This window comes from Megalops cyprinoides, chromosome 2, assembly GCF_013368585.1.
Source record: "Megalops cyprinoides isolate fMegCyp1 chromosome 2, fMegCyp1.pri, whole genome shotgun sequence".
Taxonomy (NCBI): domain Eukaryota; kingdom Metazoa; phylum Chordata; class Actinopteri; order Elopiformes; family Megalopidae; genus Megalops; species Megalops cyprinoides.
The window spans coordinates 36,785,149-36,802,668 of record NC_050584.1 but is presented as its reverse complement, the minus strand read 5'-3'; the positions used below and the strand labels follow the sequence as shown (position 1 = coordinate 36,802,668).

At 39.0% G+C, this 17,520-nt stretch overlaps 1 protein-coding gene across 1 annotated transcript; it reads left to right on the top strand.

The window, feature by feature from the left end:
* The first annotated feature begins 14,246 nt into the window (after positions 1 to 14,246).
* Positions 14,247 to 16,922, top strand: dynlt2b (dynein light chain Tctex-type 2B). Its single transcript, XM_036522718.1, has 5 exons — positions 14,247 to 14,448; positions 14,795 to 14,928; positions 15,979 to 16,048; positions 16,299 to 16,362; positions 16,484 to 16,922. Exons 1-5 carry the CDS (start codon positions 14,390 to 14,392, stop codon positions 16,529 to 16,531), a joined length of 375 nt encoding a protein of 124 aa, XP_036378611.1. The 5' UTR covers positions 14,247 to 14,389; the 3' UTR covers positions 16,532 to 16,922.
* Positions 16,923 to 17,520: the final 598 nt, after the last annotated feature.

The following is a 17,520-nucleotide window of genomic DNA, read 5'->3' as shown; positions in this document are numbered from 1 at the left end:
AGAATCTACACATCATTATCATTTGTTTGCATGTGCGCTGTATGATTGTTGATAGGGCTATGAGTTGCACACATTTTCACCCCTTTCCATCTGTGTTTTTATATGCCTGCAGTACTGGTGTCAAACTTATCTGCTGTCTCACACTTTTGCCAAACTCACATACAGGCAAGCAAAACCTTGTGATATAAGCAGAGATAACACTGGTTGACTAGGAGAGGCTTTTTTGCATACTTGAGTCCTCAGTTTGCTCAATGTGCAGTGTGAATATTTGTACATAATATTTCCTGGCTTCCCTGCTTGACATATAGTGTTACAGTAGGTTTGCACATACAGGGCAGTAACTGCATCAGTATCATCAGTATCATCAGTATCATAAAAGAGGGGATTAATAGACTTGATAGAGCATCAAGTATTATTCTCGAGGAGCTCTCCATGAGGATTTATTCTGTGTTTTTAGCACCATCATATTGAATAGATACTGAACTAAAAGAGATTAAAACTGACCACTGTCCATTTTTGCTCTTCAGTTTACTGCTGTTTCCAGAAGTCATAGGGGCCATTTTTCAATAATCTTAGGGGTAGTTTTTCAGTAGTGCTAGGGATGTTTTTTGTGAACATACTGCACTGTTTCCCAGCAGAACTGCCTTTGTGCCGGCTGCCCATCTGTCTGTCCTGCTGGGAAGGTGATGCTCGCATACTCCACGTTGTCCTGGGGCTTCAATCCCACATCACTCCTCCAGTCCTTTTCCCTTCCCTTTGGTCTGTTGTGGAAGTCCAGCATCACATATTCTATTGAATATATGGGCATGGAGTTGGACACCTCACTGGCTACCTGAAAAGAGAGCACATCTCCTTAGAAATGATGTCTGTGTGTGTCTTACATTCAAACGCACTAATCTAAAACTTTCCTGTAATGTCACCTCCAACTTAAGTCCACCTCTGCTTATAAATAAGTATGGTTGAGTTTGTGGTTGCCAGGCTGGCGTGTTTAGACAGCTTTGTTAAGTTTTTTTTAACACGCTTGTCAGTTATTAAGCACTGGAGTATCCCATTTGAAGTCATTCACTGTGATACCAGTGAATGACTTCAAATGACATGAAAAAAATCACTACAACACAATGATAATTACAATAACTGTAACAACAATAATTACAACTTGTACATGATGCTGTGCTTTTTTTGCTGTATATAAGGCTAAGAAATATAGCTCACAGGTCTTTACATATGGAAATGTTAGTCTACAGTTGGTACAGCTTCCATAAATATTCATATAAACAGTGGGGATTACAGACTGTCATACTTTCAAACAAATTTCAAACAAATAATGTTATGACATGTTTATCTTTCAGAAGGCACCTAATCTTACCCCCCATTAAGCCATTAATAATTCTGTATTTACAATTACAATTAACTTATAAAAAGGTGGGGAAAGGTTTTAAATGAGAAGATGTAATGTAACAAAGTCAGTGAGTGTTAAGAAAAATGAGTGACAAAGCCAGTGAATGCAAACACCAATCAGTAACAAGGTCAGTGGGAGTGAAGACCAATCAGTGTCAAGACCAATGAGCAGGAAAACCAATGATTGACGATGCCAGTGAGTGTGAAGATTAATTAGGACTCATCACTGGAGTGCAGATAGACACCTCACCTGAAACTTGGTGCTGGGGGCCTGATGCAGCTGGTTGTCTGTGGGAAAGAAGACACTCGTTGTGAATCAGAGATGAGCTGTATGGTTATTCTTGTATTTTTCAGAAATCATTCACCCTCAATTAAATCAATTTTCACTGCATTATAACCTGGTTACACCATCCACAAATAATTATTTATGCACATGAAAACATGGTGACATGCCTTGAGTTAGAAGTTCAACTGCTTGTTTGCATGAGTGTGTAGAAGACTTATTGATAAATAACTGTTAACACTTGGTGTCCATTCAAGGTGTATCTAGAGTATCTCTTCAGTCAACGGTCTGCCAGTAACAGAATGCTTAGCCATGCAGTTGCCCAGTCACAACATCATCACAGTGCACAGATCTCCTTGCAGCCACCAGCAGAAAGCAGGTCAGGAGCTAAGACTGGGAGGAGCAGGGGGTAGAAATTTAGGTCAGGGTGCTGTAGAAGTCTGGAGGAGGGAATTATTTGTTTTTGCAATAATTGTGCTGCTCTATTCATGACCGCTGCCTCTCCATCAGCAAAGTGTGGCTTTTTGCATCAAAGTTGTCATCTATGGTTTAGGTCATTTACAGAAAAGGTCCCTTTGTATGCCAGAGTTGTGACCAGTCAGCAGATGTCATGTGGTGGATGTGTTACTCACAGGGGACATTAGTTCCATGCAACACATTAAAAGAAGAGTTCCGAAAATATCTGGGTCACTGCTTGAAGAAACAACTCTCCACCCAAACTGAGTAATTGGGTGGAAGGTTTGACTGCTGCCTTTTTTGCATTTCTTCCTCATGTAAGTAAAAAGGTATTTTCTAGTGAATGACATGTGCTTGGTAAATTCCTTATCCATCAGTTATAGAGATTATATGCTAGGATATCCAACAATATTGCTGCACCCACAGAGGTCACTGAGATCCTGGATCATTAGTTATGAATTTTGGCAGATGAAGGCACTGGCTTCGCGTAATTTTGCGAGATGCTCCCACAGGGTTGAACTATGGGGCTCCTTCCACGGGCCTATCTAAGCCAACAATAGAGTGATATGTGATAGACAACATGTTCACTTCATGTGATTTTAATACATCTTTCTCATCTGCAAACTTTGCTCTATAGCATACTGCAGACCATTTTGGTAACAATTAGATGAAATTAAACAGCTGTTTTACAAAAGCTAAATACTTCCTGACAAAGTTTATTAGGGGAAATAGCTATTCTCCCTTTTTTTCTCTGCAGTTCACACTGTGCAGGTGATGATGGCTTATCTGTCTTAGCGACAAAAACTAATGGGGGCAGGTCTTAGTGGAGAGATTATTTACCTACCATTGTTTTGAACATGGTAACATCAGCCAATAAGCATTAATGAGCTGGCTAGCCCTATTGTGGCTGAGCAAATTATTGATAGACGTGACAGAAAACCCATGAAATTAGTTTCATTTTTAGTTCAACATAGCAGGGTGTGACCTGACCCCGGTGTCCTGTTCCCAGTACAATTTTGGAAATTTCAGAGGTCACAAAAAGATTGATTACTAAATAGATTTTTTAGAATAAATTTTAATATTTCTATAAAGTTACTGGAACAGTAATTTCTTAATAGTTTAGTTGAGTATGCCCTGGGACCCTCCCCTGCCTCAGGTGCTGCAGGGGTTTCAGCGACGCCAGTGGATGAGGGATCTATTGAAATGTGATTCATATAGGAACATCTATTCTATTGAGCCAGAATCCGCTATTGCATATGAACTCTCAATAATTTCCCCTGTCCAAGTAAATAATGGTAGATAATACTATTTGTATGATTTCTATCTACCAAGCTTAACCCCACACAACTCTTACACTGAGAGATCACACCGTATAAACATCTTCAAAACACAGTGAAATATGAATGAGTGAAAGGAATTATCAGCGTTTTTCACTCCTAAGAGCTATGAGTACACTAGTATGATGTAAAATAATGCTGGTCTTCTGGGTCATTGTTGAGGTCTATAGTCTGTGCATGTCAGGGTGAAGTAGGATTTCTCACTTTTATTAACAATATGTATCCCGGAAGAAATCACTGCAGTAACCACAGCTGCATGCTAATATTTTTCAGTTCTATGCTCAGTTACATTGTTCCTGTATGTCCTGAACTAGCAGTCATGTTTCTGCTGTGACGTGCACTGCTATTTTGCTCTGTGTAAAAGTGCCAGCCAAATAAATAAATTCACAGGCAGTGTCCTATAGTAAGGTGGCCTGTCTAGAGAGCACATTTTGCTCTGTTTTTAATGCCTGACATCTGCTGGATTGAGAGAAGTTTTATATGGATATGAAGGGGAAACACTTGCAAAACGAAGTGTTGCGGACCAGTGTCCCCATTGCCTCCCTCACCTGAGCGCTTCACACGGGTCAGGTAGAACCAGGCCAGCAGTACAGTAGGTAGCACCACGGTGATGACCCCAAAAGCAGCAATGATGTATATGTACACCGAGGAGCCAGAGGGAGCAGCTTTATTAGAGACATTCCCTGTATTAAGCGACGTCGGTGGAGTCACTGGAGGTGGGAAGGGGAAGACAGTCACAGCTGGAACCTTACAAATGAGTTTACATACAGAACAAACATGATGAAGAAGTAAAGCAACATGTGCTCTACGTATTCCATGAGCCCTCAGGGAGACAGTCCATCACACAGTGTTTCATTTTGGTGAACATTTGTACACATGATTTCATGATGTAATCTACATGAACAATCATTTCATTAATATAATAACAAGACCTGCCCTTACAGTCATAGTTACAGTTAAAACTACTGTCTTCAAGCAATCTTGATTGGGCCGCTGCTTGTAGGGTTACTCAATTACTGAGTGTTAGGCTCTATAGAGAGCTAGGCTGCACATACCTGTGAAAGGCTCTCCTGAGCTGATGATGAGAGATACCTTTTCGCTCTCAATGGGCGTTAAAGTTTGGGGGATCACAGCCATGTAGTATGTCCCAGCATCTGAAGATGTCAGGTTAGTGATGTTGAGAATGATGTCTTGGAAACCTTTTTCCAGGACATAACGGCCGTGCATGCAGACGGTTTTCATGTCATTGCACTCTGCAATTTTTTGTGAACCTTTGTACAGATTAACAGTCTTTCTATCAATATGAGACAAGTTCTTGAATGTAAAGCGAATCTTGATCTTCTTGCTTGTTGTTCCTGTGATTTCCTCTGCCTGAATGTGCTCTGTTCAAAAAAGGAAGAGAGTGCAAGTTTGGTTTTCAAATAGTTATTTTGATGTTTTGTGCATATTGTCAGTGAATCTTTCAGAGTGTGTCAAACTTTGTTGGAATTTGTTATTACTCCTGTTGCTGTAAAGAAGATACATGTTTGTGCAACCTGGGGAGCTGTGGGGATTTTAATTTCTGATGTGAGCTGCTCCTCAAAAAATACCTTATCTGATAACACTAAAGTGGCTGCTGTTTCATTTCAATATCTTTCTTTAAGCAACAGAATTAACTTAAGAGACTGAGACCAATGAAATCATGTATTTTGTGAGAGAACAACAGACAACACTGAGATTTCTGTGTGTGTGTGCGTGTGTGTGTGTGTGTGTGTGGTGTCAGGATGTTGAGTAGCGATGTATCTCAAAACCCCATTCCGTATTGCTTCCTGTCTCATAGGTCCCATGTGGAGATGACATCACAGCTGTGGTTAGTCTGACAGAGCACCAAGGTTTCGTCTCATCATTACAAAACACAGTAATAAACAGGGACATTCCAGAGAGAAAGCAATACTTTTATCTCAACGGTGACAACGGTGACGGGCCGCTGAAGGTAAATGCTATTGTAATTGGCAGCGGGTAGATCTATTTTCAGTAGCATATTCTGGCATAAAAGGCTTAGTAAGATTTCTATGGCAGTAAACCACAGTAAACACTACTAGAGTAAAACAGCTTTCATCAATACATTTTAACGAAGCGTTAGTAAGAGCAGATAACTCATCCTTCATAACAGCAATGCAACTCTATTAACTAATAAACACAAGCAACTTGTGTTTGGCATTCACTAACCATGCCATTTGTAAAACAGTTTGCAGAGCCCTGCTTTATACGCATTCATTACATTACATTATTGGCATTTAGCAGAATGCTCTTATCCAGAGTGAGAGGTTATAATTTTTTGTTTTTCCATGTTATCCATTTATACAGCTCGATATGTACTGAGGCAATTCTGGGTTAAGTACCCGGCTCCAGCAGGGAATCGAACCGGGCTCCTACTCCTTACCACTATGCTACACTGTCACCCCATTCATTGCATTACACATGCAATACACATTAAACGTGTATAAAATTGGACCTAAGTCTTTCAGGGAAAAAAGCCCCAGGGAAAATGTTAAGTTGATTGTGCCTGTTTACTTGTGCCAGACACAAGTAAACAGCACTCACAAGGTGGAAAGACCTTAGTTATAACATCCAAGCAGCTCCACAGAAGTGTGTATGTACTGAAAACTGAAATGAAAACATAAGTAGCTAGCACATTTGCTTCAAACTTTTTGGTCTTCATCAGGTAAGATGTAAATATTCAGGTGATCCTTTTTAAATAAGATTACATCATAATGTTGGCAAGCTTTCCTCTATCAACATCCAATGGCCTGATATGAAAAGGAAAGGCCAGTTTGGCACACTTGCAAGAAACAGGATGATATTTGGAGTCACAGTATATTTTGTATATTTCTGAACAGAGTATATTAATTTCAAAAGCCCAAAAACAATGATCCGCATGACAGTATATTTTGAGGTAGTTCAGTGTATTTAGAATGTATATTTTGACCAAACCCTTTAATCAAAGTATGATAAATCTGTACAATACTGGATCAGAATTTATGTGATTTTGGTAACTTTAACCAGTGGGAAATGACCTGTGTGGTAGACTATAGAGCAGTCCACTTTCAAGTCCACTTGAGAGTAACACAATCAGCATGTACAAGCAGTATGTGGTTCTACCTCTAGTTGTGTATGGTAAGATTTAAGTTAGAGCCCAATGGACAAATTATCAAGCTGGTAAGTGTGATAATGAATGCTGGACCTCATTCTACCTCTAAATGCCAGCCTAGCTAGGCATCTGTCTAGCCCACAACATGCCAAGCTAAGCATGATACAAACAAAGTTTAATGATAAAATTCTACATAGAGACCCCATAGGTATATATACAGTATATGAGATGTCACATACATCACACATGAACAAAACTAGTTATAATTTAGGACGCTTAACATTAAATACAATGTATGTGCTGGCTGTTCCTGGTTTTTGGGTGGACTCTGAATCCTGAATCCTGGCCTTTGTTAATTCACTGTGTTGTCTCCCCACTGTCCAACACAGGCAGAAGAGCTGACAGAGCCCTAACAGGGATCAAAAACAGCATGCTGGGACCAGAGATTCAAATCTTTCCTCACCTCTGTGGAACAGAAATTTGCTACATATTTCAAAAAAAGTTTCAGGAAAAAAAAATAAGGCGTGATTCAAAGAAAAGCTGCTGAAAAATAAAAAACCTTGCAATGTCACACCATCATACTTTCCACAAGGGAAGAACAAAATAGAGAGAAACAGAAATAAGTGGGTTTGATCTTGAGGTTAGACAAGTTCGTTACAGTAGATTTCTCCCTCGCCCACATATCTGTTTTTTGAAACACATCTATGAATTTTCTCAACCCCAATAGTTATCACTGTGACATATATAACAAAATATCAACAAAAATCTTACTAAGTAATTTTCTTACAATCTTTCCACATGTATCATTGTTTTGTTTAGTTCAGTTATAATGGACTGTCTTGATAGGGGGGATTCAGATCTGAAGAATACAAGACCAGTAATTTGAACCCAACACCTTCTGGTCTCCTGTATTCTCCAAGACACTCTGAGATGCAAAATACATTTTATGTAACATAAGGGCAACACTAATTCTCTACTCTACCAAACCTGGTCAGACAGGAACTGGATAGCCTAAACAAATGACAGAAATACCACATGGAGAAAGCTGCCAGAAAACATACCACATTCAAGACAATTGAGATCATGCTATAATTTACTGTCTTTGTCATTTTAAATTATTGGGTCAAAGTTTTGATTTATTTACATCCTAGTCTGTTTTAAGGTTAACTCTCCCTTGAGTAGTGCCAAGCAAGTTGTTTTCTTTTGTTCATGCAAAAAAAAAAATCCATTTTATCCTCATCTCTGCACAAACAGTATTGTCATTGTGATTATTACCTGGCCAAATTTACAATATTTTAGGTCACCTAAAACAGGACAAAGAACTGACAAAATTAAATGTGTTCTATGGCGATACATTAAAAAATTCCACCATGTAACACACCAAAACAGGCACACAGATACGTTATCGCTGAAATGACCTACTGTACTACTGGAGCCAAATGTATAGAAAAACACGGGCGATTTACCTTCACACAGCAGTAGCACCAGAAGGAGAGGCAGTGAGAAAAGCTGCTTGGTAGAGTGTCTCATGACTCCCATGGACTGGAGTTTGGACATGGAGAGACCAGCTCTCTTCTGTCTTTGACAATGTTGCTACTGTGCCTTCTTCTCTGTCTCTGTGTTTCTGTACACTGTCTCATTCTCGTCCCCTCTGTTTATGCAAGTGAAGCAACGGGGAAACTGGTTGTGAGGGGGAAGCACAAACAGGAACTTGAGCTCAGCTGAGACAGCAAAGCCTTCTCGCATGCAGTAGTGTCAGAAACGATGAGCGATACATGCTGCAAACTAGTGGTCAGATATTCAAGTGTTAGGGCGATAGGCAGTTACCAACAGGACTGTCTCCACCAGGAAAATGTTCGTAAATATGTGTATGTGCTATTGCTATGTCCAATTTGAGCACAGAATTATAATTATATAATTATAAAAATGTATTATAAGAATTACAATTATATAATTATAATAAATGCATAACACTGGTTTTGACTTTCATTTTTGGCGTTATTACAGGGGAGAGGTGAGCAATAAACAAAGACCAGACAATTCTTCACTGGCTTACCCTCATAGGTCCTGCAACTACAAAATAACAAATTACAAAAGAAATTGGATTTACTATCCTTTTCAGGGATCCACCGCACACAGTATTTCTAAATTCTTCAGGCATATTTCTCCCCCGACTGAGGGGGCAGTTAAAAATGTTGAGGGGGGCAAATCTTTTTATATAGTAAAACAGTAGGTTATCATGCTGCTATGCCTATTTCTTTTCTTTTTTTTTTCATCCTGCGGGTGGCAATATAGTGGCGTTTTGACTAGATGCGAACACTTTTGTGCATCATGGCCATAATATGAAATAGGAATGTTTGGGGCAGATTGCCAGGTCACCACCCAAAATTGGTCTGGTAGTAGGTTTAATGAAATTTATTGATCTAACCATGCAATAGCCTCTGAAAGGCTAAATAACAACAACACAAGACTACTGTTTCAAAATCAAATAATAAATTTATTTCTCAGCAGTGGTGAAGCCAGTATTAAACCTGAGTGTCCTCGCACAATTTAGGGAATCGGAGCACTCAGAACGTAGGTTTACAAGACGCAAAATAATATAATTTATGAACGATTCTAACCACTGATTACTAAAAGAGATGATTGCTAAAATCAACAACATAATAGCCAACAGCGTCAGGGTCATTAAGTAAAAAAAAAAAAAAGATGATCAGATCGTTTTGCCTGTCTTTCTCCTCCTGCCATGCAGCTCTCTTACTCTCTCTCTCCCTCTCTCTCATTGACCGAAACTTCACTTCCCTGTGTCATTTCCAATGAGTATTCCAATGTTTCCAATATTTTTGCTGTTTTTCCTATTTTTCTATAGGGTACATAAAACTTAAACTGGGGGGGCAGAAAATACAACTGAGGGGGCAAGGCCTTGTGGCGCCGGGTGTGCAATGAGGTGCACTGGTTACTGAATAAACACTACTCAGGCTCAGCCTGCACTCAAGACAAGCGCCTTGGTGACTGAGCCACGCAGGAGCCCTTGAAGGTTCAGACATGGCTGTATTAACCAGGGTTTGCATCACTGACACAGACAAAGTTCAATTGTTTGCCACAACCTTTTGTAAAAACAAGCCTTTGTAAAACGGGGCTGCTGCTACAGCTGCCACTTCAGCGTAGGTGTATCTATAAATAGTTATTACAGTAATCAAGAGCCAGCTAAGACAGTCAAACCCATTTCTTAGCAATTATGTAAACTCAGTAAATATCCAATCATTCTAAATCTGCTGAAAAACTTACATGGACACAAAGAAATAAACTACAGGAAAATAGGATGCATGTTTACAGCACAATATATAAAAGAACAGCTAATTCATTACTATTGCAAATTCTAATATTAAAAATTAAATTTTAACATATAATAAGTTTTAAAAAGGTGATGCTCAAAATTCATGTAGAACATTGAAGTTCATGCTGATGACACCAAATCCACAGAATGCCTCTCTTTTGCACCCAAACCCAGCAGCAGAAAGACTAATACTATTTTCAGGTTTTTAGAGTTTCAGAAGTTTATGGACTACAATGTTCCTTCCTTTCCTGTTACTTGACTGATCTGTAGGGTACATGCAAGCCATATGTTTTTATAGACACCAAACTCATACTTGTACCTTGACTGATAGCTAAATAAATCAATATTTTACATAGCATATTCCTTACCATTCATTATTTTTGTTTATGCTTTTCAGAGATTTCTTATTGATTAGCAATAAAATACATCTTCAACATGGACTTTTCAAAGAGAACATGAACATATATGATGTCACAACATTGGAAAAGAAAGTAGGAGAGAGTATTTAAAAGCAGAGGTGCACCATGCACTTTCTGTATCTATTTTGGGCTCTATCAAAGTGACTAGCTGCACTCTTTCTTACACACACAGATGACTAACTTACGATTATGATACAAACCATCATAAAGACCAAGGAGCCTTACTGAAGACTTAAACATATCCAGGTTAAGGACTGGTAGGGTAGAGCTTTGTAGTGTAGAACTCTCAGCCACTCTCAGCAGATATTGGTATGTGAATGATTTATAGCCACTGAGAACAGAGAACATCGTGTTTCTCACCAAGGGTGATGATTTTACTTTCAGCTCATGACATGGAAAAATGATTTTGGGCAAGGATCGGTTTGACATGACGAGTGCTGCGATGCAAACTGACCACAAAAACCCCAAAAACAAGCCAGCACAAACTACCAGCAGCGCTCCCTGGGAATTTCCAGTGACGAACCTTATACAAACCAGGAATCCAAAACTGTAAACGGATTGTTACGTTTCACTTCTTGCTGCTCTTTGTAGTTAAGGGAAATATTTTTCAAAAGCTTTGTGGGTTAGCGCTGCTTTTTAACTTGGATCAGGACAGTATTATTGCTGTGGGAAACATCTGCCATCTGGTGCTTTGTAAAACAGTTTTACAGTTAGGCGTCATCTAAACCTTCCTACAGTGTCAATTGATTCATGTAATGTTTCATAAATTGAAGTAAAAACGGGCAGCTCATTCTCAGCAGTCACTGCCAAAGGTGTCTGTGTGCAATGCCTTCCATTTCTGAGAATACTAGTTCTCCCCTGTAATAGAAACCCCTCAACAACTTTCTTATCTGTTCCTTAATTGGAGTTGATGGGACACCCTCTGGTTCAATAAATCTCTGTCCTTAATTAAGGGCTGCTGATTCAGTGATGCCTCATGCTATGAACAGGGTGCATTTTACCAGCACTGCTCTGTTTCTTTTTTTAATCTCCAAAATGTGAAATTCAGCAAAAGCAAGATGCAGCCAAGGGTTTGTCACACTTTCCTGTCTGTACTCACTGATGTCCAGGCACATAAACACACACCTACATCTTGGTGGGAATTTTACTAACAGCATCCATTTTGAACAGGCCTGCATGCAACATAATAGGTAGCTGGACAGCCATGAGTTGACATCATAAATTCATATCACAACTAATTAGCTAATGAGCAGTCACTATCAAGCAATGCAAATATATGAGACATCCATGTGCTAGCTAGCTAGATGTCTGGCAAGAAATCTGCCTGAGTATCACAGAGCTAGGTAGCAAATAATGCTATTTGACTTTCCAATGACAGCTCCATCCATTGCCATAGCTAAATAGCTTGGTGGGGAATGTATTCTGTGGAGGAGCTAGGTATCCAACATTCAAGAGAACATTAGTTAAAAGACAAAATTGTTACCCTAAAGGCGCTGCTGATTTGATTACAGTAGTCTTTCTCAACACCTTTGACAATTTCTTGTTACGTATGCCACTAGCATTTAGAGGATCTTAAACTACCTGGAAAATGTGGGCATCTAATATGTGATTTGTACCTCAGGTTTCCAGCACATGATCAGGTGAAACTCACAAATCATCAGTTTTTGGAAATGATTATTGTTTCCCATCAAATCTGGCTAGACATTTGAAGTGTTGATTTTAAAGTTTCCATTCTCCACCTGCCATTTGCTATTTTCTGGACTCAGCTGAAGGTTCTACAAGGTTCCTAAACTTGTGCATGTACATATCTAGCTCTTTTTTTGCTGTGGTGGTGGAAAAGTTTTGTATTAGACTTATGTTGGCAATCTTATCTCAGTTTGGAGTGGGATGAAAGAAGAACTTTTAAAACATCAAATTCTAGGTGCTTTAGATTTTTTGTGCTGGCTGAAATTTCATGTAGGCTAAACATTGTAAACATGCTACTCTAAGTACTGATAAAAATTAAATTAAATTAAATTAAATAAAGGTACAGTTGCATATTTTACTATCAAAAGGAAAGAGGTAGTCATTGTCTGCTTGTACCTTCACATCTCTGGAGCTCCAGATTCCTCTTGAGAGCTTGGTTACTATGATCTTCACTGAGAAATGTCTGCAATGATAAATGTCTATCAGCATCTTGTATTTGCATTTTATGTCATGTAATAAAACAGGAACAGTCATATTGCTTTATATGCTCCAATGTACAAAATCAGCAAACATGTTTCATTTACAGGAACTTGATAGCTATAGTCTGAACATAACTAACACCACACTGTACAAATGGTCAAAAAAAAAAAAAACCAAGAAACTTCCAATTGCTTTTTGTTGCTTGTATTACCTTGCAAGTTTAATGCTATGTGGAATGGATAAAAATTAATTGATAGAATTCCCTGTAGATGTTGTATCTTGTCTGGAAAAAAGTAGATATATATCCATTTTGAGTCATCACTGTTTCACATACATTGATTTTTGCAACCACGTTCAAGGCTGTGAGTGTCTACATACCTTGGATGACAAATGACCTCAATAGACATTCCTGCTAATTGCGAACATTAAGCCATACACAGCTGGCCACATTCCATTCACCCACACAGTAAAGCCAGCAGTTCAGAACAGCAGTCTGACTCACCCCTGCCACCTCATTTCAGCTCACAGAGACATGAATACAATTATTTAGATGGCCGTGGTCAACCTGATGACAGGGCGCTTCCCTCCACACTATGATACAAATTCTCTGACTCCAATCAGAGGGACAACAAGCACAAAAGCTCTCCTCTTTTTTAATTTGGCCCATAAGGCATACCCCCTGACAGCGCTAAAGGCATGTTGTTTGAGAAGCCTGTTGCTGCAAAGTGCATTTGTAGAAACATTGTGTTGCATCTATTTATGTACTCAGATATAAAGAATATGCAGTATGGGTGTTGTTATTACCCCAACAATAAATATGTAAGTATTACTCTTTGTTGGCTGGTTGTAGCTTATAACACATTGATGTAAATCCAGCTAGGTCACCTAGATAACAGTCCTCTGCAATGGCCAAGTTTCAGTTGTGAAGACACAAATGACATGAATGTGTATGTGTGTGGGATTGTGAATTATGTGTCAAACTGAGACATGAGAACAGAACTGCTAATTATTCACCCCCACTAAGCCCACACTAAGCCATCCATAAACGTTTTAAAAGTAAGCTAAAGAACTTCTCCGACACATTACTGCCACCTACTGAACTGCAGTGGCACTAGAACTTTAATAAATGGCACATAGGTAAACTTTGACAAATGGAAAATGAGGGCAAGTTAAATTACCTGGAAAAAATAAATAAATAAATATGGTGAATAAGAAGTGACAATTCCTTCTTCAATGAAGCAAAATGTGTTAACGATCACTTCAGAAATGTAGCCACAGATTTTCAATACATGAATACCCATCTCTGCCACTATTGACTCAAAAGCATAATTTGCTGGGTCATATGAACATTATTAAAGGGGCGCAGTTTAAAACAGAACTAAGCGGTCCTAAAAAATATAAAAAGTAAAGAATATGTTCTTATGCCCGTGATATTATAATACTATAATAGTCATGCATTATACGCCTGTTGTATCATTTCACTGTTACATTTTCTCGTAAAATCGTTACGGTCAGCTTATATACATATTGAAGTGGCCGTTGTCCAGATAGCTCCATGGTCAGTCCAATGTTCCAGGCGTGATTTTACTAGTGCCTCCAACCTCCCTTCTCAATCGTCATTTTTTATATCCCGCCTCCGCCACTGGGCGAAGTAATTCGACAGCATTTCCGTCGGTCTTAAAAACCCGGATGTGAAAGCACCGTTGTTATGGTGACATCAGTTTGTTGAAGCGCATGTGCAATGGATTGGTTTGCTGTTCATAGTGAGATAAAAACTACATTAGGTTAACTATAACTGAATTGGTAATAAATTTATCTTAAATGACAACTTTATTAATCAGACAACTCCATTAGTTAACGTTCAATATGGAAGGACCGGATACGGTGGAAAATACCTACACCATCAGACCGAATTATCAACACAAGTAAGGACATGTACCGGTTAATCTGATATTATTTTAACGATAGCTATTTTGTAGGTAGTTAGATGTTGATTATCGCTACCTTGGTACAAATTAAAACTGTCAGTCAGGGTAACGTTAGCTAAATTTATGCGCATGGTTTGGAATTTCATAGCTAACATTAGTTGGTATCTATAGCTGTTCGTGCAAAGACGCAAGTTTTTGCGACCAAGTTTTAATTTCAACGTTTCCCTTTGTTACTTGAAAAATGTTAGGCGTTAGGAAGGTGAAATGTAGAAGTCTAATCGAGGAAGCTTTACAATGACATGTTTATTGGTTGTGTAGAATATTGTTTGTGTTTTTGTGCAAGGTTCAAGGCGGGGGTTGTGAAGGAGTGTATTCGAGAGGTCCTGAGAGAAGAGCTCTCGGGCAAGCAATACAATCCCGAGGAGGTCACAACTATGTCCCGTTCGCTAGCTGACTCCATTAAAGAGAGAATCAAAGGTGAGAAAAAGAACAAGATTTTTGGTGCATCACTTTCTATTTGCATATTGGATACGGTCAAATAATCCCAAAATCTGCATTTTAAGAAAGCATAACCACGAACAAAAGATGAAGAATACGAAAAACGCTTGTCCACTAAATTTTACATTTACATTTATTCATTTGTCAGACGCTTTTATCCAAAGCTCCTTAACCACTATGCTACACTGCCGCCAATCATGCACTCATACGTTCTAGCCGGTCTTAGTAAAGTTTTGCTAAATGAATAGGTAACACGATTCATTTCAGACATATATTCACCACTTTGCAGGTGGATAGGTTGATGATGAGGATAGATTATATCTATATTTTCTGTACTGGAATAGTCCAGCACAATAATGTCCAGTGTGCCACATAATAGAAATGTCAAAATGCAACTTTATGGTTTGACAGACTAACAAGGTGCACAGTGGACCAATAATATGGCCTGTGACATAGCCTAACTCAAAATGGATCATATTTCATGAATGTTGATTACCCACGTTGGATACTATATGGCAATCTAATGTAAAACAATCCCTCATACCCCAATCCACCAATAAAATGAGCGCGTGAGTACCCAATGGTATCCCCCTAGCTTAGCTTGAGGTAGTAAATGGCTAAATTTTCCTGAAAGTTTTCCAGCAATATTTTAGTTGCTAAGTTAAATTTGCTGGTTGTCATGTATGTTAACACCTGATTAAGTGAGGGCAAAACTTAAGAGACTTTCCAAAGTGGTCTAGTTGCATGATGGGCAAGGTGATAGATACATGTACTTTTTTGTAAAGCAGAATACAGCCCTTTGATAATTGTAAGCTAGCTTCACAATATACTAAAAATTGGGTAGGTATTCGTTAGTCTCACATTTCTGCAGTGCCTGATGTTGGGATATATTCGGCTGCGTCTTAATGCCTTGTGTAACTCCCTTATTGCACTTGCATGCTGTCATCCAGAACAAATGTGTGGCTGGTGTACCTGTGCTAATTCAGAAATCACCACAATTTTTGTGGTCTCTGTTCTGTCTTTCATCAGAAGTGGGGTTTGACCGCTACAAGCTGGTTGTACAAGTGGTGATTGGAGAGCAGCGAGGAGAAGGAGTTAAGTGAGTTGATTTGTTAACCTTGGTGTGTGAGTCATGAATCATACCTGGTCTTTAATTTAGATTGCTGCATTTGGCACCCATTGTTTTTTGTTAAAACTGCAGTGGTCTCCTGACACGTAGTGGGTGATTTGTAGAGTTTTCTTGCACTGGAACTCATTCAATTACAATCATTCCATCACATACCGATTAATATACAGCCTGTCTTTGTGGTGTTAATAGATCACATGTGAAAACTCCTGTGTTATTCTAGGATGGCTGCCCGCTGCTTCTGGGATGCAGACACTGACAGCTATGCTCAGGATATCTTCATGAATGTAAGTTGATATCTTGATATCATATTTGTAAATGGGAAATCATTGCATGGTTTTGTAATGAATGGCCCTGGATTCAATTTTAAAGTCTTGAGTCCTCTATCATTCTTTCTGCTCCTTCCAGGACAGCCTATTCTGTGTGGCTGCTGCGTTTGGCTGTTTTTACTACTGAGCACGAAGGGGAGAGACACAGCTTAACACTCTGTCCTCTCAGAGGTTCTTGGACGAAGAGTGACAGGGTGTTACTTTGAACTGCACGCATTACCCATCTAGGAGGGTGTGTTACACTGACGCACCGGATGTAAGATAGATTGTGTCTTTGTTCTGCACAGCCAAATGTTTGTGGGAACAAAATAACAAGGGATAGGCAAAGCAGAAGCAGGGACATGCTGCTTAGTTTGTTTTGACCTGAGCAGCCAGCTGCAGACACAGCCTTACACCAGTTGTGTTATTCATGATGCTGTCAGGTCAACTCAGAATAAAGTGCTAAATAGAATGAAAAAAGAATTCTAAGCCTGACAACTCTGACAGGAGTGCAGATGGCTCATTTTGCTGGTTGAGGAATGAGGAACAAAAGGAATGTTAAATATTTTGCTTGTTTAATGTGATGCTTCTTGCTTTTTAGTTGGGAAAATACATCCGTGACCACTTTTGCACTAGAAATTGAGATAATAAACCTTGATTTGTTGTTACACTAAAATCTTGCATTTTGTTACCTCCAAAATAGTGTTTCTTATTATGAAGTAGTTAGTTCTAAGTGTAGTTTAGTTGCCCTCATACTTGTCAGGGTTCCTGTAGAGAAGCTGGCTGATACTTATCCAATAAATGAGTAAAAAAACAAAAGGTTAAAAACCAATAATTTATTTTAAAACCAAACAGACAAAGAAACCAGCCTATGTACAAGCCAAAAGCAGGGACAAAGTTATCCTCCCCTGTTCTGCAGCCACACCTGTACTTAATCAGGCCTCAATCAGCAAGGTGTGGCTCGTTAGCCAATGAGCTGTTTCCTTTACAAATTGCCAACAGGTGAACACAATTGACAATTAGCACTTAGGGAGAGGTGGTGAAGGCTCTCCTTCACAGTTCCTATGGTCTTTGAAAATCTTTGACAATGTATTCATCTTGGAAAGTAATGGAAAAGTCATTTAAAGGATCAAATAT

Coding starts and splice junctions, on each gene's coding strand:
- dynlt2b (XM_036522718.1), top strand. CDS start 14,390: ATGGAAGGACCGGATACGGTGGAAAATACCTACACCATCAGACCGAAT. Junction 14,449..14,794: donor AGACCGAATTATCAACACAA/GTAAGGACATGT, acceptor TTTTTGTGCAAG/GTTCAAGGCGGGGGTTGTGA. Junction 16,363..16,483: donor CTCAGGATATCTTCATGAAT/GTAAGTTGATAT, acceptor TGCTCCTTCCAG/GACAGCCTATTCTGTGTGGC.